The sequence below is a fragment of the Hippocampus bargibanti genome, linkage group LG01 (assembly GCF_051943395.1).
Source record: "Hippocampus bargibanti isolate YZ-2025 linkage group LG01, ASM5194339v1, whole genome shotgun sequence".
Lineage (NCBI taxonomy): Eukaryota > Metazoa > Chordata > Actinopteri > Syngnathiformes > Syngnathidae > Hippocampus > Hippocampus bargibanti.
In genome coordinates this window covers 37,533,607-37,556,772 of record NC_142734.1, presented here as the reverse complement: position 1 = coordinate 37,556,772, position 23,166 = coordinate 37,533,607, and the positions used below count along the sequence as shown (strand labels likewise).

The window sequence follows — 23,166 nt, the reverse complement described above, 5'->3', positions numbered from 1 at the left end:
GCCCTGCTTTTCTCCATCCCTCACACACGCACACACGCACACACACACACACACACACAAACACAAACACGCACACACACACTGCCCCCTGTACAGGGGAGATGTAATCAGAGAGGTCCCATTGTTTGTGCCCAAATGAGAATTGACCGTGTCTCACACACTTCAGTACACACATTTAAGACACACACAAACATTACAAATGTTCATGCACACGCACACACACACACACACACACACACACGCACACACACACACGCACACACACACTCGCAGATGTATGTTCATGCAGTGGAATCTGTCAAAGGCCTTTGAAGTAATATGATTTAGAATTCAATCAGCATTTATGCCATTGAAATATGCCTATAAAAAGGCAGAACATGATGACTAAGAAACCACTTGATGTAGTTTCTATGACTAATTTTGAAATCAGTTATTTTTCATTCTACATATAAAAAGTTGGTACGGATTTGAATTTGACTCAATGATGGGAGTCAACACACAGGATTTGCTTTCAGGGGCCACAAGAAATGAGATGTCAGGTCAAATCTGGCCCCTCGGGCCAGATGGTGTCAATAAAATTGACCTCCCAGGTTAAAGGGGAAGTTTTGGTTTCTTTTTTAAACCAATACAGGCATAAGGTGCAATTTGATCATGGATGATGACTCAGATTGACCCAAAAAAATAAATCCCGTAAATACTCATGTGCTTCGTATTGTAGCATGAATTGACAGCAGTGGCGGACCGTCAAGGCCTGCAAAGGCTTCTCTGCTGGACTCAAAATATCTGAATCACAGACTCATGTGAATTATATTTTGTCCCTGAATTTTTATGAAATATTTCCAGATTGTCTTTCAGTTCCCTTTCATTACTTTTCGCCTGTTGTGCTGCTTCCAGACGTATGTTTTTGTTTTTACGCATTATACCAATCACATTTCAGCCATCGTTTGTTACCAGGGTCTGAAATCTACCCGAACGCCTTCCTAATCATTTCTGCGGGCCCTGGAGCATCACAAGTGTCGATCGGTGTTGCTCTAACCAATCAGATTTCGAGTAGACAACCCAAAACGGGTACCAACGCCTTCTTGAAAGCGCTGGTCAACGTCAGAGTTTTCGCACACTGTGATTGGTTCGTCACGAGCCATCACGCTGTGATCACAAGCCGCTAGTGACAAGAGCGTACTGGCGGGAGCTAGCATACTGTATCGGTAGCGAGCTGCGTAAGCAAATATATTGTGTTGATTTAATCGTAGTTTTGTCAAGCCACAATGGCTGAAGGAGGAGAGGAAATGGATTTGATTGGAGATTTACTGTTGAAGCCATTTTCAAGACGGACTTTTCAAGAAAAACTGGACATCATTAAGAAAGGTGGCTCAGTTATTAATTCCTGGCTAATGGTCCACTCGAGTGGACTTGTAGTAAATCACACCACACTTTTTCCAGTCTGGATTGATTGAGATGTAGCACTACTGAAGGGCTAGCGATGAAATCCACGGCCCTCCACTGATTGACAGTGTGCGTGAGGTTTGAGCATAACAGCAGGCGTGATTAGATGGCATTCTCACTCGTGTTGCCTCCACCTGTGTTTTTGCTGCTAGCTCACGACCAAGAAAAAAGATCATGACGTTTTGAACCACAATGTCTCCGCTGCATTGTTGCCGACACTCCAGCCCGTTCTTCAGAAAACATTGAGGGTCAAGTGCACGGCACAGTGTCGGTGGAGGCCAACAAAGGCTTTGCTGCTACAAATCCGCTGAGACGAAGGTATCAAACCACCTGTTCTGCAAGCGTAAACAAGTCGATATTTTCGACGTGAGTCTTCCGTAGCCAGTCAGATTACAGGAAAGCCACCGGGATACAGCTCGGCCTCACTGACCCGAATTGTCTGACGTGTCACATTTTTGGACACGTGGCAACTAAGACAGGAGGATGTCATCTTGAAGGGGATCAGGACAGAGGATCGCAGTTCATAACTTCAACATGAAGGCCATCTTAAGAACATGACTCCAAACACGACCCTGAATGTCAAGTTGGGACTTTTACTTGTTGACATCTTTATTTGCAGAACGTATTGTTTCGTTGTCGTCGCGTCATCCTCGATGTAGGCATTATGTAGATTCAGTGGAAAAGACCAGTCTACGGCAAGGCTGTCAAACTCATTTTTTTTTTTTTTGCCATGGGCAACATTGTTTGAATTTGGTGAAGCCATCAGAACGTTTAATCCCCTCCACATATTACATACAGAGTGCACAACAAATTAATGAATAACTAGTTTTCGAATTTGAAGTACAAAATAATGACTGTTATTGTGGTTTACATTGGACAATTTGAAATTTGAGTTCAGACTTTAGCGAGCATCATGGCACTTGACATGCTTCATTTGCTTTTGGTGGCCTAATGAAATAAGGTTGTTGGCCAGATTTGGCCCCCGGCCCTTTGCTTTGACACCAGTGGTCTACAGTGTAACTTGGAACACAATCCTGAATGGTGATTAGCGAGCGCTCAAGTTGAACGGGGCAGGATATTGTTAATATCTCTGCTGTGGGTAATCCCCCACCCTTCCCCACAATGAAATGGCAAATATGTGCACACGCACACACACACACACACACACACACACACACACACACACACACATGGCTCCAGGGGGTGCTGCAGTGGCGTCTCGAAGCCTCCTGCTTGACCACCAGGAGGAAGTACCCCTCCTAACTGCTCTGTCCAGAGTGTGTGTGTGTGTGCGCGTGCGTGTCTGTGTGTCAGAGTGAATGCGGGTAAGGGCGTCACTGTCCTGTTTGACGCCTTTTTACAAACAGTCTCAGCATTTCACATAGACAAGGCATTTTTTTCTTTCAATGAAATTGACACAGCCATTCGGAAAAAAAACATACAGCAGGAATGGGTGGGGCCTCACGGCCCTGTCCGTTGCATCGCGAACCAAAACGTGACACAAATTGCCTTTAGGTTTGATCGTGAGCATTGTTAGCAAAACCCTTAGAGAGAACAATAGTTGAATAATCTCAAACTCAAACTAATTTTCAATCAAATATCTGTAGTTTATAGTATCATGAGGCATCCAGACATTCACGTACTTTCAGTCACGGCACTCTGAGCGGAACACTAACGCTAATATTTCCCACAACAAATGCTAGTTTCACACCCTTGCTTTACTGGGTGTTCACATGCAAACAAGCGTCATGTCTGTTTCTTCTATCAGGACAAGATGGACTTTATAACTTCTTGTTTTGAGACAAACGTCTGTGTGTGCATGCGTGTGTGCGTTTGCGTGACAGACGTAACCACACTTTAGCGTCAAGGAAATTTGCCGTGACTGAAGACCCGGCGGCGGCTCGGGAGGAGACACAATCGAGGAGGGAGGACCAAGCAAAAAGCCAACAAGTGCTGATACAACACACACACCCGACACACGCGCACTCATAGACGGACGTAGCGACACAATGGCATAGCCAAGCGGGCGGGTTTACTTGCGTGAGTGTCAACGTGTTTATGTGTGGGAGAGGTCATGTTCACACACACGTCTATTTTTGAACGCGCTGTGGGAGGGAAGTGTGTGTGATGATGATGGATGGGGACACGCACACACGCACACAGGTCGCCACGGGAATCCCCTCCGATACTATCACCATTTGTACATTGTTGGACAATGGAACCTCCTCCACTCATGTCCAAGCGTAAAAATATGACAACAATTAGATGGAACTGTTTCCAATTGAAAGCAGGGAGACGTTTCTACCACACACAATATGTTTGCCTGTCAGTATTTTATAGGTACCGATATGCATTGCCTCTACCTCTATTGTGGTTTGCGGCTTGGAAGCAAGCATGTCCACGGCAGCAAAATTAGGAGTCAGCATGAAAACAGTTGACATTGACGGATGCTCTTTTTAGAATAATCTAACTCTGGAAATGAAAAACTATGAACACTAAAGCTTACCTGTTTATGTTAGGAGGACATTTTGGACAGTTGTGTGCTTGTAGCCTGGTGGGAACCATTTTTGTTGGTGTCACTTTTTGTTTTAATCCCAGCATGACTCTGGTTCAGCGGGCAAGGCAAAGTGTAAAAGCAAATCCAGAAAGTCCTCCTGACCAGTGACCTACAGAAAAAGGGGGGTGGGGATGGGGGGTCTTTGTTAAACACGAAGCTATCATCATACCCACTGGGTTGCCGCAGGTTAGTTGTAGCATTTGCCATTTACTAGAGTGGAGTTCTGCCAGTCATTAAACGTTGTTGGCATAGAGCATAGGTGTCATGGCCAGATATGGCCCCTCCCCATCATTTTATCTGGCAAGCAGGTGAACTTCCATAGTCCTTGCTAAAAAATGTCAGCTCGTCACATGCAATAACTAATCACGTTGCCATAGTTCAAGCATTTCCTTATCAAGTTATTGCAGTGACCGTAAGAACAAACTACAGGGATTGACTTTAGATTTTAAAACATGTCATCTATGAATTGTCTTCTGCAATAATACAAGGAGGTGATTACAAATGCGTACGATTTCACAATCATTTTAAGCCCGCGCAAGCAAACTGTGACTGCCATGTGAGCCGCAACAAAAATGAGCTGGACACACCTAGCATAGATAGACGCAAAGATAGCAACGGCAAAGCTATATTATTTGTTCTTAACTTGATAGCAATATTGAGACAGTGACTGAAATCGAATAATTAGTTCCAGCGTACCTCATAAAAAGCAGAATACTGTTGAGGAATTTCTGCTTTAGACAACATTTTACGGCTGCTGACATCACAAAGTGTCGTCGTGGTAAATGTCTCATTGTATCAACGTCTTATCTTAGCGAAACTTCTGTGAGGAAACACGTTGCGACTCTTTTGTATTGAACGCAGATGAACGTCACGAGGATCGAGTGGCTCATGTACGCATCGAAATGGCGGCAGCGGGCGTGCCCAATGTCACGTATTTGCTTTGTTTCTCTGGCAAACTGTTTAGTCTGCACGTGTCCGTTTAGCGTTTATTTCACCAACTCTTTGCTCTCGATTGGACTTGATGTAAACTCCCGGCACGTCTCACCCCTGTTTGCTTTCCGCCGCCACGCGAATATCTGTGGCCCATCGAGCAAGCGTTTCCGAACAAGAAGAGAAATGGGATTGGAGTGAGGAATAGCAGGAGGTGGGAGACGCTGGATTATTGTTGGCTACCACGACGACAGCGCCGGGCCGGGAGGTGAAATGTGGCACTTTGTTGTTTTTTTCAGGCTGCGGGAATTGTTGAATGAGATCAAGTGATTCCTCTCGTCAATGCTATCAGACTGAGACACGCGCAAACAGCGGTGCGGGTCATAGCGGACAACGGCGAGCAGAACGAGGTGACTTCGGGATCGGGAAACTGCAAGCAAAATCCAACAACAGGACAAAGAGCCAATCTTGTGTTCAATGGGCTATACATTTTATTCTTTCCATGTGAACTGGACAACTTTTGATATTTTTGGATTCCATCAGACCTTCCCCCCCCACACCGACACACACACACACACACACACACACACACACAGGAAGTGGAACAAATAAAATAAAATAACATTCACCATCACAATCACATTTTACCATACAATGTTTTGACTCGGAGTTTGCATGTTCTCCCCGGACCCGCGTGGGTTTTCTCCGGGTCCTCCGGTTTCCTCCCACACTCCAAAAACATGCATGGCGGGCAGATTGACCACTCCAAATTGTCCCTAGGTGTGAGTGTGAGAGTGACTGTTGTACGTCTTTGTGTGCCCTGCGATTGGCTGGCAACCAATTCAGGGTGTCCCCCGCCTCGTGCCCGAAGACAGCTGAGATTGGCTCCAGCAACCCCCGCGATCCTAATGAGGAATAAGCGCTACGGAAAATGAGATGAGATGAGAGAGATGTTTTGACTCAACAGGTAGTTTCAACCTCCATTTTGGCTTTTAGATTTAATCATACAGAAACATGTAAAGTGTTATTGGTAAAATGTGAGTACGAGTAGACATTCTTAAGATGAATGCACCAAACACATCAAGCAACCACTGTTTTCTGTCAGCCAAGTGTAAAAATGGCTTTGTCTGATGCCGCTTTTCACACCGTCTTCCAAATATGATCAGAAGTTATGCTTTGGATTGCTACTCTGCTCGACACTTTAAATTTCACCCTTTGTCTTGTGAGGCCACGACTTTATGCAAAACACTAAAAACCGCAGCGGAAAAAAAGTGCTGCCATGAATAATATAACAACAGAAAACGGATAAAAATAGTGATAACACAACTAAGGAATGTAGCATGAGGTCAAGGATACACCACAACAGCGAACAAGGTCAGGTCAATCATCTGACAAGGGACAAAGTAGCACAAGGGCGAGTTTTTCAAGGTGGGGATGATGATCAGGGCAGCCTGCGTGTGTGCCACTTGGAGGTAAACAAAACAGATTGATGTGCAGGAGCACCTTTTGGGGACGGCCCAAAGCTTGCTTGTAAGCATAGTTCAGGGGAGATGGTGCATGGACAAAAGTATTGAAACAATGGGACCAAACACTCCATTTTGAAGACTTCAAATGGAGTCATTTCATTTCAGGCTGAAAGTTTGCTTCAAAATATTTTGCATCGGTGCAGCAAGTCTCCTTGCTCCCGTTCTGCTTCTCCAGGCGAAGGCCGTAGCTTCTTCCTGTTGCTTCTTTTGGCAGGGGGGTTACTCCCTTCAGTCTATTTACCGAGTACAGCACCATTGAAGTCTGCTGATGGACTCGGCCAGTGAACAACCTTCCCTTCCTTGCCCCCGATGAACTCTGTTGTAGTAGTTGTGTTTTTGGACGTGACCTCGTGAGGGGGCTGAAGTGCAAAATAAAGCAGACCGAGTATGAGACGTGAAGATTTAGCGGCCGGTGGCTTTGATAGCGCCTTTAATTGGTGAGGCGGGAAGAATGCCGGGAATCTTTTGTTAATTGCTCCGTTGCGTCGCTGCTAGCTAGGTGGTCTCGGCATATCTTCCAGCGCGCTCTGTACATGCTGTGGCTAATTGGACGCAAATGAAATGCTTTCTGACTTACGGCCCACCACTTCCCAAAGCATACATTTTTGTTTTTACTTCTCTTTCCTTCTTGAAAGGCATCTTGCGGTTACGTTGACTGTGAACGATTCATTATCTTTTGGTCACACTTACAGCATGATTTGTGTTCGAAGCGAAAATCATCACCCCGTTTTAAAAACCAGATGGCGGAAAGTACATTAGAACACATGAAAGAATGTGTTTCCAAATTCAAATTGCTTATGGACAAAAAGACAAAATGTTCCAGCTCCACAAACGTCATCGGATCAGCAACAGAACCACAACAGACCTCCAACACAGGAAATCATCGGAACAACAGAGGTACGTAGTTTAATTCCAGTGAGCGAGGTAGTTTCAATGGACCTTTTGTTTATGTTTACGTTCCAACAACCATGGACGCTACAGCTTCGTGTTTGCTTTCAACATTTAGCTTGTAGTAGACGTGCACATTCCACCGTGACGTCCCGAGTGACTAGCCAATCGTAGTTTGCAAAATGTCTGCTGTGACCAGCGCCTTCCAGAAGGCCTTGCTACCCCTTTTGGGTTGCCAACTGGAAATCTGATTGGTCAGAGCAACAGTTTGATCGACACGGTTGATGCGACGGGGCCCGCGCAACTGATTGTGAAGGCGTCCGGATACATTTCTGACCCTGGTGACAAATGATGGCTGAAATATGATTGGTTAAATGCTTACATAGAAAATCACACAACCGTATGCAGCGTGACGGGGGCAAACAGACGAAAGGAAGCCGTGAGACAATTTGGAATTATTTAGTGAGAATTCATGGACAAATAGAATTAACATTAGTCAGTGATTCTGATATTTTTAGGCCAACGGAGAAGGCTTTGCAGGCCTTGACGGTCCACCTCTGGTCTCTAATTTCCTTCGGCAGCAGATTAGCGTATGTTTTAGTTCCATTTGAAGCTTCTTCTCTCGAGCCGAGCAATTGCGGCAGATGTCTGCCCGCTCCAATGCTTCGGCCTGAGTTTTCAAACCTTCTCTCGGAAGAACATTTGAAGTTGTGCAGTCACATTTTTCAAGTCATCAACACATTTTCCAAAGCGTTTGTTCCTCATTAGAGTGGAGGAGCTTTGCCTTTGGGCAAGCGGCTGGGAACAAAGTGAACTGGGTGTTTGTCAGTCGCTGTATATCAACTTATATTAGTAGTCATCGTCATACAATGGAGAAGCTAGCTACCCTTCTCAGCATTGAAGGACGACTTGCCAATCAGCTTTTAGCTTTGTTGAAAGCAGAGTTGACTGAGGACAACAAACAAGTGACAGCGAACTCAGAGGCTCCAATTCGGTCACCACACAATCGGCACACAAGTTTTCTTGCGGTTGCTGCAACTATGCAGACAATGTCAAAAATCGTGTGTGTGTGTGTGTGTGTGTGTGTGTGTGAGGTCTATGAGGCTTGCACGCAAGTGCCCATGTATGCGACCCCACATTGTGAATAGTGTTCGTGTTTATCTTGGTGGTTTTGTTTCACTCTTACTATGTGTATCTGAAGCTCTGTATGTCTCTGTGGATGTAAAACGTACGGGAAGAACATTTGGACTCGTTGGCAGCCATCAAAAGGCACAGAGACAAGCATTCACACTCAATCATGCGCACAGGTATGGGTAATTTCAAAGTCAAAGTCAGCTTTCTTGTCAAATATGCTAATATGCATGACATACAGCACAGATGAAATGACTGTCCTCTCGGACCCAGCGTGTAAGGCACTTAGAATGACTTATAATTTGGAATGGGACCAGATACTGGAGGGGGGGCGGGGTGTTCATAAATATCTTTCCTATAGTGGACCAGTGTCTGAAAGTCGTGAGAAAAAGTTAGCGTAAATATCTCTTGCTGATGATTTTGCTCCAGTTGTCCACTGCAATGTTTGTTTTGCCTCGTCGGCTGCAAGCCACGTGAGCTCTTCTCTCCACGATCCTCTTAATGAAAATAATGATACGTTTAATTTCTAAGCGCCTTTCCAAACTCTCAAGGACACCTTACAGTCACGGGATAATGTACGTTCACGTTTTGTAGCGTCATACATTTTGTTAGCTTCTTTTGAATCTTTCTTCTGGCCCTGAGGTTCTGTGCGTCTACTTTGGAAAACGAGATGCAAGTGCACGATGATTGGATTGGATTGGATTGGATTGGATTTGCCTTTATTAGTCTCACAGTGGAGAAATTTACATTTCACAGCAGCAAAGTGATGAAAGGAATGAAAGTAGAAAAACAAAATACATGAGCTGTGTGTGTGTGTGTGTGTGTGTGTGTGTGTGTGTGTGTGTGTGTGTGTGTGTGTGTGTGTGTGTGTGTGTGTGTGTGTTGCATGAGCATGTGTATTGTGAAAAATTAAACATACTAAGACGCTGTGATGTAGTTCAGTGAAATACAAAAAAAAGTGTATAGTTTGTCTATAGTTTGTTGTACATCTGGTTAGGAAGTGCACGTCGGCCCTCATAGCAATGATGAAAAACATATTCCTCCAGCATTTAAGTTGCCATTCCGTGATTTAGCGATGTTTTGGGAATGCGGGACTAAACCGGAATACTTTGGTTACTTTTGCAGTGTTTGCAGATACTGCGATAGTTCGACACACCGACCAATAACTGACTTTCCAAATGGTATTTGGAAAACAATATACCGTAGAGCTTCCGTTTAAGAAAGAGCTGACAACAGCTCAACATCTGCACAAAAAGAGAGCAAACACACACACACATACATACAAGCAATAATCTCTCAAGTGTGTGTGCCTGAGTGACAGGGGGTGTGCGCACTCTGAACAATCACACACGTTTTCTGCATCCCAGCATTGTGTAGCAACGCTTGCTTTGCGCCGTGTCAATGCACTTAACCAGTCAACACACGTAAAGCATGCAGCGCTCCATCTGACAGAGTCGATACAAATGTAGAGTGTGCGGGTGTGCGCGCGTACGTTTTGCGGATGAAAGGCAGTTTCTGGGAATTGTGCTGCTGCCGCAGACAAAGCGGGTGATGGTGTGCGTGCGTGAGAATGTATTGTTTTTACATGGCTATTGGAGCAGCTTTTCTACGCGGCGGGTCCCGCAAAGTCCCCCCCCACCCCCTCATTTGACCTATATGCAACTTTGCTTGCTCACACACAATAATGAGGGCAGGCATACTGAAAAGGGACAAAGACGGACGCTTACTTCAAGACAAAGTTGATTGAAAGTGACATCGAGTCGCCAGAGCTGCTGCATGATGTCCAATGGACAGTGGAACCTCCAAGTGCGATTCATTCTGCATGGGATCTTGCTCACTTTTTGATATCTCAAAATACATTTCCCAAAAGAAATACAGTCATACAGAATGACAGGATCTTTTCCAACCATAAAAACTTGAAGTGTACAAGTAATGTTTCCTTTTTGCATTCATGATGAAAAGACGCGTCTGTGTTTTCAAATTTGTACAGTTGCCGGCTGAAGAAACCTTCTCATCGATTTGGAAAGATGCCATTTCTCAACAAAGTGGAGCAACCCGGTGGCTCAGGCGTCAACCTCATGGTGCAACGGTACCGGTTCTATTCCAGCTCCGGCTTTCCTGTGTGGGCCTTGCATGTTGCACCCATACCCGCGTGGCTTTTCTCCGGGTACTCTGGTTTCCTCCCACATTCCAACATGCATGGAGGCTGATCGCTCTTGTTGTCACCTGGTTTGAGTGCATAAGCACAGATGATCTCTGTGGGCCATGCGATGAGCTGAGAACCGGTTCAGGGTGTCCCCGCCCTCATGCCCATAAACAGCTGGGATAGGCTATAGCACCCTCATAATCCATGTGAGGATAACGTGGATTTGAAGACAATCGAAACGGAGGTTTCGTGGCAGAGGTAGAAAGATTGCCGGAAAAGGATTGCAAACAGGTTTGTGAATTTGCATTCAGTCAGAAGACTGATCATCACTTGTGTTGACATTTTGACCATGAAATCGCCCATGTGGAGTGCGAGTTGGCCCTGGACATGCATTTGGTTGCCGAAAGGTTTTCTCCCAGTGACTTGTTCTAAGACTTCTTGATTGACGTCCTAGTCAGGAGTTGATTTTCAGGCACCTCTGTTTTGTTTTTGCGGCGTGAAGTCTCGCCAACAAAGTGCTCGTGTGATCTCCAGACCGAGATTGCTGCACTCATTTAGCATCAGAGGGAGAATGCAGCCCACGATGGCCAGAATGGCTCCATCCATCCATCCATCCTCCGGAGAGGACACTTCCTGTCTGACATCATCGGCACCGCTCGCTGTATAGACTGGGGGGGCGAGTGGAGGACAATTCCTGCTGCCCGGGTTTTGCTCAGGCGGCAGCGCATGAAGGACAGCGGACATTTCCTGCATGGGACTCAATGGCAGAAACTTGAAGGAGAGAAGCACTTCCTGGCGTCGGAGGTGACTTTGAATGACTCCATAGATCACAGGGAAAGTCCACTTCCTGAATTGTGCCACTGATAACTGGAACAAACACTTCCCGCTTCAGGTGGGTCCAACGTGGGATCACATTGTTTTCTGGTGGTCCAAAACAAATAAAAAATGAAACAAACATGGGCGTTTTTAATTCAGAAAAAAGCCCAATCAACCCAGAAATGTATAGACTGTACCGTGCCCAAAATGGCACACCAATTCAAAGATGAATAGGACATTTTGTCAAAAGTGCTTGCTGGCAATTACCGGCCAGAGTTCAATGGTGAAGAATGTAACCAAAAGGCACTGATTGGATTGTTTTACAGCTCACCCGCACGTACTTGCTGATGTGCATTACAAAAAGCTGCTTTAGTGCATGAATAAAAGTTCTTAAAAAACATGAAAACAATCTTCACTTGTCTGGCAAGTATCAGCGTCTGAGAGCATGTCGAGTGAGAACCCGCCCAGACATCGCAGTTCAGTTCCTTAAGACTACACGCTCCAGTGATGATACCTAGGATATAAACTGACCGATCCACAATGCTAATTATAAATATGGAAAGTACAAACTCATAAAAAAAAGAAAATAAACAAAGTGACTTCATTTGAGGTCCCGGGTGATGGAAGGAGTCAATGATAGAAATGGTCTCAAAATGTTTGTGTACTGTAATAATAATAATAATAATAATAATAATAATAATAATAATAATAATAATAATAATAATAATAATAATACATGTAATTTATCAGCACATTTCAAAACTCTCAAGGTCACTGTATCACAATGGTAATTTGTAAACTGTCCCTAAAATATTTGTTTTACAGTAAATAAATCATGATGTTCGTGTGAAATTACCTGTGAGCTTTTTTTAAAATTGCCCAGTACGATGACATTTAATTTTGTGCTTTTAGTCAAGACAGTCAATGTAAAAAAAAAAAAAGCATAAAGCATAAAGCAGGTAACACTGACATCTGGCGGAAATGGTGCGTATGGGCAGGTCTGAAACGTACTCCCTGCCAGATTCGCGGTAGCTTTCCCCATAAAGTCGCTCGTAATATATGAAGCATTTTTTTGAAACAACGTCAATGCCGATAGTGGCGGTGATGTGAATCTACGAATTGATCTTAAAATAGGGCAGTTGTCGAGAAGAAAAGACCATGGCGGAAATGAACTCCAACTCCCAGCACGCACCCGCTCTTCCCAGATGACAAGGGCGCAGCTGGGAAGGCGGCAAGGCCAAAGAGGCCACAGTCGCCCGATCAATTGATCAATTGCTTCCCTCCCTCCTTCATGAAATGACTCTTGAGTCACGCTTGACGGTCCGTTCGACATGGCCACCCAAACAGACGTGGCGCGTATCGGCAGAAAACTTGACAAGATGGTCCACAAGAACAACACGGTGAGTGAGTTGCCGACATCGGCAAAGGCAACGAAAACCTTGGTCAGAATTCGAAGAGGTTTAAACACAGCATCGATTGCTCAAAATCGCTGAGTCCCAATCAATCACTTCCACCTGCAATTCAATTACAAACCAACGCGCCGATCCTCATTTCCCACCTATCTTCAATAAAATTCAAATTGAAAGGCGGGACATTTATAAGATGAAATGTGGAGAATATGTTGTAGGTATTTTTTTCATTGTTTGTATCAATGCTTTAAATGAGTATTTCACTGCCAGGGTGTTACAAGGGTTATCCATGGGATGTTTATTTTCAGGATAAGCAAACGTCTTTTGTGATTTTCATGTCATAATACCGTGAATAAAATGCATCCAGAGCGCCGCAACTTGATATGAGCCTGTCACTCATCCGAATGTATTTCATGAAATCTCAGATGATAGACAGTGGCAATCACATGATCTATATATAGTCACGAAGATAACAAATGTGACCCAATCGCGTTTAATTCCAAGTCACATCATTTGACCATCCCGACAGTTAGTGAGAGATACGTACGTGGCAGGTACGTCACGCGTGGAATTGAGTGTCCCAAATGTTGCCTTGCAGGTTGGCGCTTTGGAACTGTTGAGCGAATTGAAGAACGCGACGATGTCTCTGGAAACTCTGCAGGTTGTTTTTAATTTCATCCCCAATTATTCGTTGGTGGGAGCGCGCGTAGACTTAGGCTTGGAAGCTTCTCTCTGACCTCGTTGCGCTCGTATGTTCTCCGGGTCACTTAACAAACTAACAGGAACCGCTGCGTGTCTATCAAGTCGTTTTGTTTTGTTTTGTTTTGTTTTTTTTTCACGGAAGCGGTACCAATATTTTGATCGGCAAATACATTCTGGCGAGGAAGTCAAGAAGCTTTTGAAATGTTTTGCTCTTGAAGTGCCTTCTATAAATGACATTGAGAATTCCATTTTGGAAAATGTTCATTCTGACCACTCGTAGCAAACAAAGAGTTGAGTAAGCCAGCCAGCCAGCAGATATTTTGCGTGCGGACCAAAGTCCAAATGCCGAGGAAGGCCTTTCATTTCATTCCATTTCATTCCATTTCATGTCATGTTATGTTATTTGTCAGTCCACCAGAGTTGGAACGTCGGTGAATGCCGTGAGGAAAATAAGTTCAGATCAGGATGTGCAGAATCTGGCCAAAGTGCTCATCAAGTCCTGGAAGAAATTAATAGGTGTGTGTGTGTGTGTGTGTGTGTGTGTGTGTGTGTGTGTGTGTGTGTGTGTGTGTGTGTGTGTGTGTGTGTGTGTGTGTGTGTGTGTGTGTGTGTGTGTGTGTGGATGCAGTGGAACCTCTAACAGTCAAAGTGACTTTCAATCCTTTCTATGGATCTGGACGCTCATCTTGAAATGGGAGAGGCAAAGAGGCCACCCTTGCTTCATATATAGGCCATTTCGTCCACATTTTGGTGGAGGAAATTGCGGCATTCAACTTTGGAGGTTCCCCCGTATTTACACACTTTACGAAGAGCACATCATCTTCCCGTGCTTACAAGCTGTCGAATCGTACGATTTGGAATCGTGTTATTTCTGGTTGTGTCAGATGGCTCCAAGGGGACGTCGCCCTTCAAGAAGAATGACGCTTCTCCGATCGGGACATCTTCCACATCCAAGGACGGCAGTGACAAAAGGTCTGTCTTATCATCGCCGCAGGGTTTTGTCAACACCAAGTTTTTGCTTTCCAAAATACTGATGATGAGACCGTCATTGCATAACTTTGGAACTTCATTGCAAGGAGTGGGCTCCTCGCTCCTCGCTCCTCGCTCCTCGCTCCTCGCTCCTCGCTCCTGCTTGCTTGCTTGCTTGCTTGCTTGTCACCACAGGTCTAAGCACCAACATCCAATTTTTTGGGGGGGCATCATCAAAATTGGGTGTTTTTCTCATGTTTTTTTTTTCTTTTTTAGAATTGTGATTTGACAAAATCTATTTTTCTTTTCGACACTATTTCTTAAATTCACTTGATTTTTAAGAAAAAAAAACATCTCCGGGAGTTTCTGCCAATTAATGCAAAGGGAAAAATATGTTTGTGTTAAGGCTACAAGTTTTTTTCAATACACTATGTCAAAAATATTCATTCATTAATTAATTTAAAGGCCATTTCACCATACCTTTTTCCACATCTGTAAAACACTTGATTTTAATCTGAAGATATTTGATCAGCCATTCATGAAGATTCCCATTGTTCCGTCAGAGAGCAAAATACTTTTTGCTTGACGCATGCCTTGTCATCCCGCTATATTGACATATATGAATCCGGTAGTGTGTGATTTACAAAATGTGTTTTGTTTTTGTTTGTTGAATATATCGCAGCAGCAAGATAAGAGGCAAGTCTCCTGTTGCTCTGCCCTCTCCGGTCACATCCTTCCCAGCCAATCCACTCACCGCAGACAACGTGCGGAATAAATGTCGAGAGTTGCTGGTGGCGGCGCTGCAAACTGCCGGTAAGGAAGGAATAACCTGATATATATGTTGCCCTTAGATTGTTATCAGAATTCATATTATTGGTGGAAATACTTATACCCTACTTTAATACTGTGGATTTTGTATCAAGAAGTAAACATCTTGTTTAAAGGACAACCGACGCCGCCCGACAATTTCTGTCCATAATTTGTAAAATGGCTTCAAATGACTTCTACTGAGCCTATTTTACAAAGATTCCAGCGCATATTAAAGCTAGATTTTACCTTTTAAGACTCGTACTGAATATTCAGGAAGTCGAGTTGATGACGATGCCCGACGTGACGTCACTGAGCGAGAAAGCGACACACAATGCATTTTGTGTACTTTATTTTGTCTGAAAACTTTGTGTTGATGGCCAAATTAGTAGGAAAAAACGCCATGGTGAATGGTTGTGTGTTGCACCAAGACTACTATTTGATACTAGTTGACAAAAATTCCCAGCAGACAAATCAGCCCATTTTCAACGGAGCTTGAGCACCATCTTGTGCATTTTCTGGTTGCTACATTTCATCCAGATGCCTCAAAATGTTACAGAATTACTTCTTGAATCGATTGCAAACATTTCTGCTTTCCTCTTCAGAACTATTTGAATCATATTCATAAGTGGATGAGTAACAAGAAAGCATCTGAAGCCATTGTTTTGATTCTCGAGCAAGGCAAGACGTCCTGATGTGACGCCACGAACAAGGGGGCGGGACCTTCTGAAACTGGCCATTTCCGGTTTCATTTTGAAGTCGTTTTTGGACACTTGAAGTCATTTTCATTGGTGTTTTGCATTTGACTAAAAATATCAGACTGCGCGTTTTGGCTATTTTAGATGCTAGAAAACGTTTTTCTGATGTCAGTGAGGAAACAAAAAAATGGTGTCGCTTGTCCTTTAAGTTAAACATTAAAATGGCCAAAGTAAAAAAAAAAACAACCCAACAACAACGTATAGTAACACAATATCTGGCCCACCTCCCACATTCCAAAAACATGGACAATGTGGTGAACAAATACATAATCCCCTCGTTTTTATTTGCATTTTCATGACACTTAAACATTTTAATCACTTGAGCAATTTTAATATTTCACAAAGGGTGGATCTCACATCCCTTGTTACAAGACTCCAACTGAGCGTAAGGCAAATGAGCAATAAAAGAACTATCCAAGCCGTCCGTGCCTTTCAGACTTGACGACAATCAAGACAAAATATCAACAATTAAAAGAAAGTACAAGTTGGACGCGAGGGAATGTACGCAGATGGTTACGTCTGGCATAAGAATAAAACAAGTCTGAAAAAGGAGCCACTGGTGAAACATGCTGGCCGGAAGTGGGAAGTGTAATGGGAAGGGCCCGCTTTGCTTCTGCACGACTCCAACAATTGGATGCAGCTATCGGTTCATCTCCGCAAGCGATACTTCCGCGAGTCATTTAAGCAGGATAAATTTGGAATTAAAAATTGGAAATCGCCACGCTGACAATCATTTTCCGGAGCCTGATTAGATGTCACTTTGACCAAACTCTGAATTGTCCCGGAATGCGATCGGAAGTCGATCTCGTCAGACTTCATGTTTTACTTTGTTTTCTTGGCGTTTAGTCCACAAACTAGTTCAAGGTTTGTGCCTTTCACACTTTTCGACGGGATATCATTCTTCACCACTCAGTCATAAATGTGTCTCAAACTCTTATTTTTGTTGTTGTTCTTTTCCCCTTAGATGACTACAAGACCTTTGGAGTGGACTGTAGCCTCCTTGCGGCACAAATTGAGGAACATATCCATCCATTCTTTGACTCCGTGATGCAACCGCAAGCTAAGCATTGAATTGTTCTTGTTTCGTCTTGTTTTTTTAGCACTGAGGCACAGCGGAACCTGTAAAAGCAAACAACCTCCTCAGTGCCATCCAATCATTCCTCCACGACAATACACGTCAACGCACCTGCCTTATTATACAATACAAAATATCGGAAATGTAAAACACCAAAGTGCAAACAAACATAGTTGAGGAATTTGATGTCCTTGACAGCCGGTGGGGCGCACAGATCTTTGACAATTTCAAGTCGACGGACATCAAGTACAAAGCGCGTCTACGGAGTCGAATCTCCAACCTGAAGGATCGCAAGAACCCGGAGCTTCGGCGGAACGTCTTGCGCGGGAACATCTCCGCTCAGCGCATCGCCTGCATGACTTCCGAGGTCTGCTCGCCCGCCGCCGATTGGCTACACTCTCGGTCGACGGATGACCGCCGCGCATTTCGCGACGACGTCCATCTGATCTTTGTTTTTTTTGCGCAGGAGATGGCGAGCGCGGAGCTGAAGAAGATCAGAGAAACTCTGACCAAAGAATCCATTCGAGAGCATCAGCTGTCCAAAGTGGGCGGGAGCAAGACTGACATGTTTGTGTGCAAAAATTGTCAGGGGAGGGACTGTACCTATACACAGGTACAGGTGGACGCACACGCACACACACACACACTGTAAATATGCATACCTGACTGTGTTGTTTCTTTTTAGGTGCAAACTCGCAGCGCTGACGAACCAATGACCACCTTTGTAGTGTGTAACGAATGTGGCAACCGGTGGAAGGTAAATCGCAATCGGAAAACCTTTCTTCCTCCCACAATGGGGACATTTGCAAAGACATCCAATGTGGGATTCTTCTCATCGGGGCTTTTTTACTTGACTCTAGAGGAAGGAAAAAACAACATGTCTCAATTTGCATGTGTGAGTTTGTGCCAAATTACATTTTAGTTCAGTACTTTTTAAAAATGTTATTGATGAAAAGGGACCGAGGTGCAATTGTAAGGCCCGTGTTTTAAGAATACATTCTCTCCTATATAATTGAATATCTTTGGTTCGTAAAAGAACACAAATATTGCCCGCATTTTGATGAACTCGAGAGTTTTGTTGTGCTTTTTCTCACACAGCACAAACAAACGCTTGTTTGCTCTGTGTGTCACATACAGCGGCTCTAAAAAGTCTACACACCCCTGTTGAAATGCTCAGGTTTTCGCAGTGAAGAACAGAAAGTAATGGCCAAATGTTTTGCACCCTTCAACACTCACTTGTACAAGTCATTTGGCGACAAGCAATCTTGCGACATCTGTCAAATCTTTTCCAGTGAATGATAAGATGACTCAAATTGATCAAGAGTTTGATTGCGATGGACTATTTCTGAAGGCAACTCCGTTTTCAGGGAGAAGAGGATGCGCAGACCTTTTCCACCACATTCTCAGCCATTCTCACCAGGGTGGAAAAAGTTTAGCAATGATTTATGGTCTCTCTTTTTGAAAATATTTTCGGTCTTTATTGATACATTTTTAAGATCACAATATAGTAGCGTTTCTTCCTCCAAAAGTTCTAAATCTGTAGGCTGGAGAGACTGAAACGGAAGAGAAAGTGTGCTGGAAACGGATCCGTTGCTCAGAACGAGACAAAAAGCAGAGTCACCACCAGGTGGCAGCAGAGACCGACCTATTGTTTGCTGTTCGCCATCTGAAGTCGTTCTCTTCTGAACTCGCTTTGATTTATGCCACCCCTTAAATGCCATCATTACACATCTATAATAATAATAATAATAATAATAATAATAATACATTTCATTTATAAGCACTTCATCATTTTCTACGGCGCTTCGATTTGACCTATGGATAGCACTCCAATCAATGCGCCAGTTTACTGGGCAGTAATGAACAGCTAAAATGTACTTCCTCATTTCTATTGAAATCGGACACGTTTTCATCCATTCTAAATATATATGTATCTATTTTTTGTTTGTTTTTCAGTTCTTCTGAGGGATGCTGTTTTACCGTCCCACCCGGATGCAAAAACAACCAGTTGAATTTTGGTTTGAATGTTACCTTTGTTTTGTAGCATTTCTAAAAAAGAAAAATGCATGTACAAAAATGCATCATCTATTCAGGAAAGTATCGACGGGTATATTTAGGTGAAAAATGGCTGCTGGTGTTATTTAGAAAAAATGTAAAGTAGCGCAACGACTAACACGTTTCCTCCAGGTATTAAGTTATGAGGGCTTTGTGGACTGAATATGCCTTCTTGTTTTGTACACGATGTCGTGCCCAATAAAGTTGCCTTGAATCATTGCAAAGTCATGCTGCTGATTCAGTTATTGGGAACACAAAAATAATCATAACTTTTTGGATTTGCTGGCGTGATTTTTGAGGGCAAAGAAGACGAGTCGTCGACTAGTAGATAACAATGATGTGTTGTGGAAACGTGGCTCGGGTTCTTTCCACGCGTGACGTGAGCATGGCGAAGAGGATGCTACTTGGATCCCGTGTCATGTGAGGAATCTCAGAGAAGAAAAAAAAGAAAGAAAGAAAGAAAGAAAACACTGCAAGGACGCACGCTTCGGCTTCTGACGGAACTTTGACAGCTGCTTGGCTCAAATAGTTCTCAGCAAAGTCACACTCGACCTTTCAAGTTCAGGCGTGTTCTCCAAAAGAAAATACATACAACTCGGAAATATTTTGACTCAAATCTTCGTAGAAGTATCCTTGCTGAATACTATACTATGATTCATTTATTGGCCTGTTTTTGTATCTATAACGCAAAGACTGAGCGTGTGTGTGTGCTGTGTGTGTGTGTGCGTGTGTGTGTGTGCGCGTGTGTGTGCGTGTGTCTGTGTGTGTGTGTGTGTGTGTGTGTGTGTGTGTGCATGCGCGCGTGTGACAAAAACGGAATTCCCATATAAGGATCGGATGACAAGGGACAGCGGAAAGCAAAATATGGAGAACTATAAATTGAGTGTTTGACAGCGTGTTTAGTAAGTTAGTGTGTGAGCGTTGTGTCAACAATGAGCTTTTCCTCAAGTCATGGTCACTTTGAACTCAAAACAACTGCAATAAGAGCTTATTTCGCAAGGATGGTTAAAAAACAAACCAAAACACATCTAGATGCATTGAACTTTCAATAGTTTTGCCAGCTTGAGGGCTGAGGAAAATATACTGTACGTTGTTTTTAATGATTTAAATGATGCGATGTCATTCTTTAAATTGCCCATACCTTCCATTGACACTCACATTGCTCGATTTGTAGAAATGATCGAATGAATCCCAAAACCAAAACAACAAAAAAATGCTCCTTGTTGGATATTCAATACTTTTTTTATATATATATGTACAGTTAATGTGTTGCATCTGCAACTGGCAATGCACTGGTGATCATGTGTACGTAAGCTTCGACTTCTTCATCCAGTTTAGCCTTCGAGTGCTCCTTCGGGTCAACAGCTCTGGATAGAGTGTCAGCTGTATACATCAGTTTTCCAGGGGTGTATGCGACCTTCAGTGAGTAACGTTGTAGCCTGATCATCATTCGCTGTATACGGAGTGGACAGTCATTTAGTGGCTTTTGAAACAATGCTATTAAGGGCTTGTGATCAGTCTCCACGCTGATTTCTTGTCCTGACACAAATTGATGAAATCTCTCACAGGCATACGTAATGCTGAGCAGTTCTTTTTCAATTTGTGCATAACGTGTTTCCGGATCCGTCATCGAACGCGATGCATATGCTACGGGTTGCCAGCCTTCATGTTTTTGTAGAAGTACTGCACCAAGCCCACTCTGTGATGCATCCGATGATATTTTGATTGGTTTTTCTGGATCATAGAATTTCAGTACTGGTTCCTCTGTGAGCAGCTTCCTCAGTTCATTCCATGCCCTTTCATGCTCATGATTCCATTGCCATTCTATCTTCTTCTCAGTTAGTTGTCTCAGTGGGGCCATCTTTTCTGACAGGTTGGGTATAAATTTTCCCATGAAAGTGATCATCCCATTAAACCGTTGCACATCTTTTTTGCATTGTGGCCTTGGCATGTTTTCTATAGCAGACACTTTTCGTGGGTCTGGTCTGATACCTTCACTGCTTAGGATATCTCCCAGAAATGTCAATTCTGTTGTACCTAGCTGACATTTCTCTTTATTCAGCTTCAGGTTTGCTTTTCTTGTTGCTTCTAGCACAGCTTTCAGTCTCTCGTCATGTTGAACTCTGGTGGCACCCCAAATGATGATGTCATCCATCGAGGTATCAACTCCTTCCAAGTGCTCATATATCATGTTGATTGTTTTGTGATAAACTTCAGGAGCTGAAGCAATTCCAAAAGGTAGTCTTAGGAATCTGTATCTTCCAAACGGAGTGTTGAAAGTACATAGTTTGGAACTTGGCTCATCCAGCTTCATTTGCCAAAATCCTGAAGAAGCATCTAGCTTGCTGAAATACTTTGCCTTTGAAAACTGTGCCATAATCTCTTCACGAGTAGGTAGCTTGAAGTGTTCTCTCTTGATGGCTCTGTTTAGATCTCTGGGATCCAGGCATATTCTGAGTTTTCCATTCTTTTTGTCCACGACAACAAGGGAACTGACCCAGTCAGTCGGCTCATCAATTTTCTTTATTACATGCTTGTTCTCCATTTTGTCCAATTCTGATTTTAGCTGCTTTTGAAGAGCAAACGGGACTTTCCTGCATGGATGTATGACTGGTGGCACACTTTTGTCCACTCTGATTGTGTGTTCTCCTGGTAGGCAGCCTAACCCTTGAAACAAGTCTTTGTACTGCTCCATCAGTTGATCATATGCTGTCTCTTTTTGTCTATCCACAACAAAAACTCTCTTCACTAGGTGTAGTCTCTCACATGCCAACAATCCTAGTAGACCCTGCACATCCCTTGGAACTATGATGAAAGATAGCTTATGTAATTGGCCTTTATGTGTCACATTCACAATGCATTTTCCTTTCATTGGTATGACTGAACCCGCATAAGCTGTTACTTTCATATTTGCTTTATGTATTTTTGGTCTCGGCCTGATCTTCATGAAATCAGTCTCTGAAATGACATTCACATTGGCTCCAGTATCCAATTTGAATTTTAGATGAATGTTGTTCACTTTCAGTGTAGTGATCCAATCTCTTTCTTCTCTTTCATCTTTTACAGCATTCACATAAAGTTCCTCCACTTCATAATGATCATCTACTGCATCTACCTTGCCTTTCATGTCTTGGTTCCTGCAGCAACGAGCATAGTGATTTGCTTTGTCGCAGTTTTTACATATTTTCCCATATGCTGGACACTGCTTTGGGGGATGTTGCGTACCACAACGAGTACAAGATTTTTGTTTGAGTATCCTATTTTTGTTGGGTTTTCTCACTCTTGCTTTGATCTCAGCAGTCTTGTTTTTGTTGAATCTGTGTGCATTTCTTTCCACTGCATCCACGTTGCAGCTAGAATCATTTAGCAACTCTTTAGCCTGTGATTTAACAGTCTCAGCGGCTCTACACAGTGCTAAGGCTTTTTCCAGGTCCAGATCTGATTCTCTGAGTAGCCTTTCTCTCAGTTTATTATCTGTAATGCCACACACTATTCTGTCTTTGATCAGTGATTCTGTTAATCCACCGAACTCACATGTCTTTGATCTGTTTCTCAGCTCATTTGCATATTGGTCAATAGTTTCTCCAACTGTCTGTACACATGTGAAGAATCTGTGCCTTTCAAACGTCACATTGCGTTTCGGAATGCAGTAAGCTTCAAACTTTTCCATTATTTTTGACAGCTTCATCTTGTCATCCTCAGCATCAAATGTGAAGTTATTGTAGACCTCTAGAGCTTCCTCTCCCACAACGTGCAAAAACATGGATGCTTTCATCTTTGAATGGCTTTCATCAGCTCCAATTGCAGACAAATACAGTTCAAAACGTTGCTTAAATCTCTTCCAATTTTCAGCCACGTTACCTGTTAGCTGCAGAGCTGTGGGTGGACGTAAAGCTTCCATTTCTGCCGTTTTCTGCCGTGGGTTGTGCTCAATGTCTTTCCTCCGTGGAATCT

The 23,166-nt window shown here is 43.4% G+C and overlaps 1 protein-coding gene across 2 annotated transcripts; it reads left to right on the top strand.

The window, feature by feature from the left end:
* Nucleotides 1–12,650: 12,650 nt before the first annotated feature.
* Nucleotides 12,651–19,430, top strand: tcea2 (transcription elongation factor A (SII), 2). Of its 2 annotated transcripts, none has more exons than XM_089007547.1 (10): nt 12,651–12,837; nt 13,445–13,507; nt 13,959–14,064; nt 14,433–14,520; nt 15,203–15,330; nt 17,047–17,104; nt 17,371–17,524; nt 17,624–17,770; nt 17,843–17,914; nt 19,114–19,430. In XM_089007547.1, exons 1-10 carry the CDS (start codon nt 12,769–12,771, stop codon nt 19,120–19,122), a joined length of 894 nt encoding a protein of 297 aa, XP_088863673.1. In that variant the 5' UTR covers nt 12,651–12,768; the 3' UTR covers nt 19,123–19,430. The 2 variants fall into 2 exon arrangements, with proteins under 2 accessions (XP_088863673.1, XP_088863600.1); XM_089007474.1 differs by having other exon boundaries at nt 15,200–15,330.
* The last annotated feature ends 3,736 nt before the right edge of the window (nt 19,431–23,166 follow it).

Excerpts from the sequence above, each read along its gene's own strand:
- tcea2 (XM_089007474.1), top strand. The coding sequence starts at position 12,769 with ATGGCCACCCAAACAGACGTGGCGCGTATCGGCAGAAAACTTGACAAG. Across the intron at positions 15,331-17,046 it reads GGCGGCGCTGCAAACTGCCG|ATGACTACAAGACCTTTGGA; the intron begins GTAAGGAAGGAA and ends TTTTCCCCTTAG. Across the intron at positions 17,525-17,623 it reads TCGCCTGCATGACTTCCGAG|GAGATGGCGAGCGCGGAGCT; the intron begins GTCTGCTCGCCC and ends TTTTTTGCGCAG.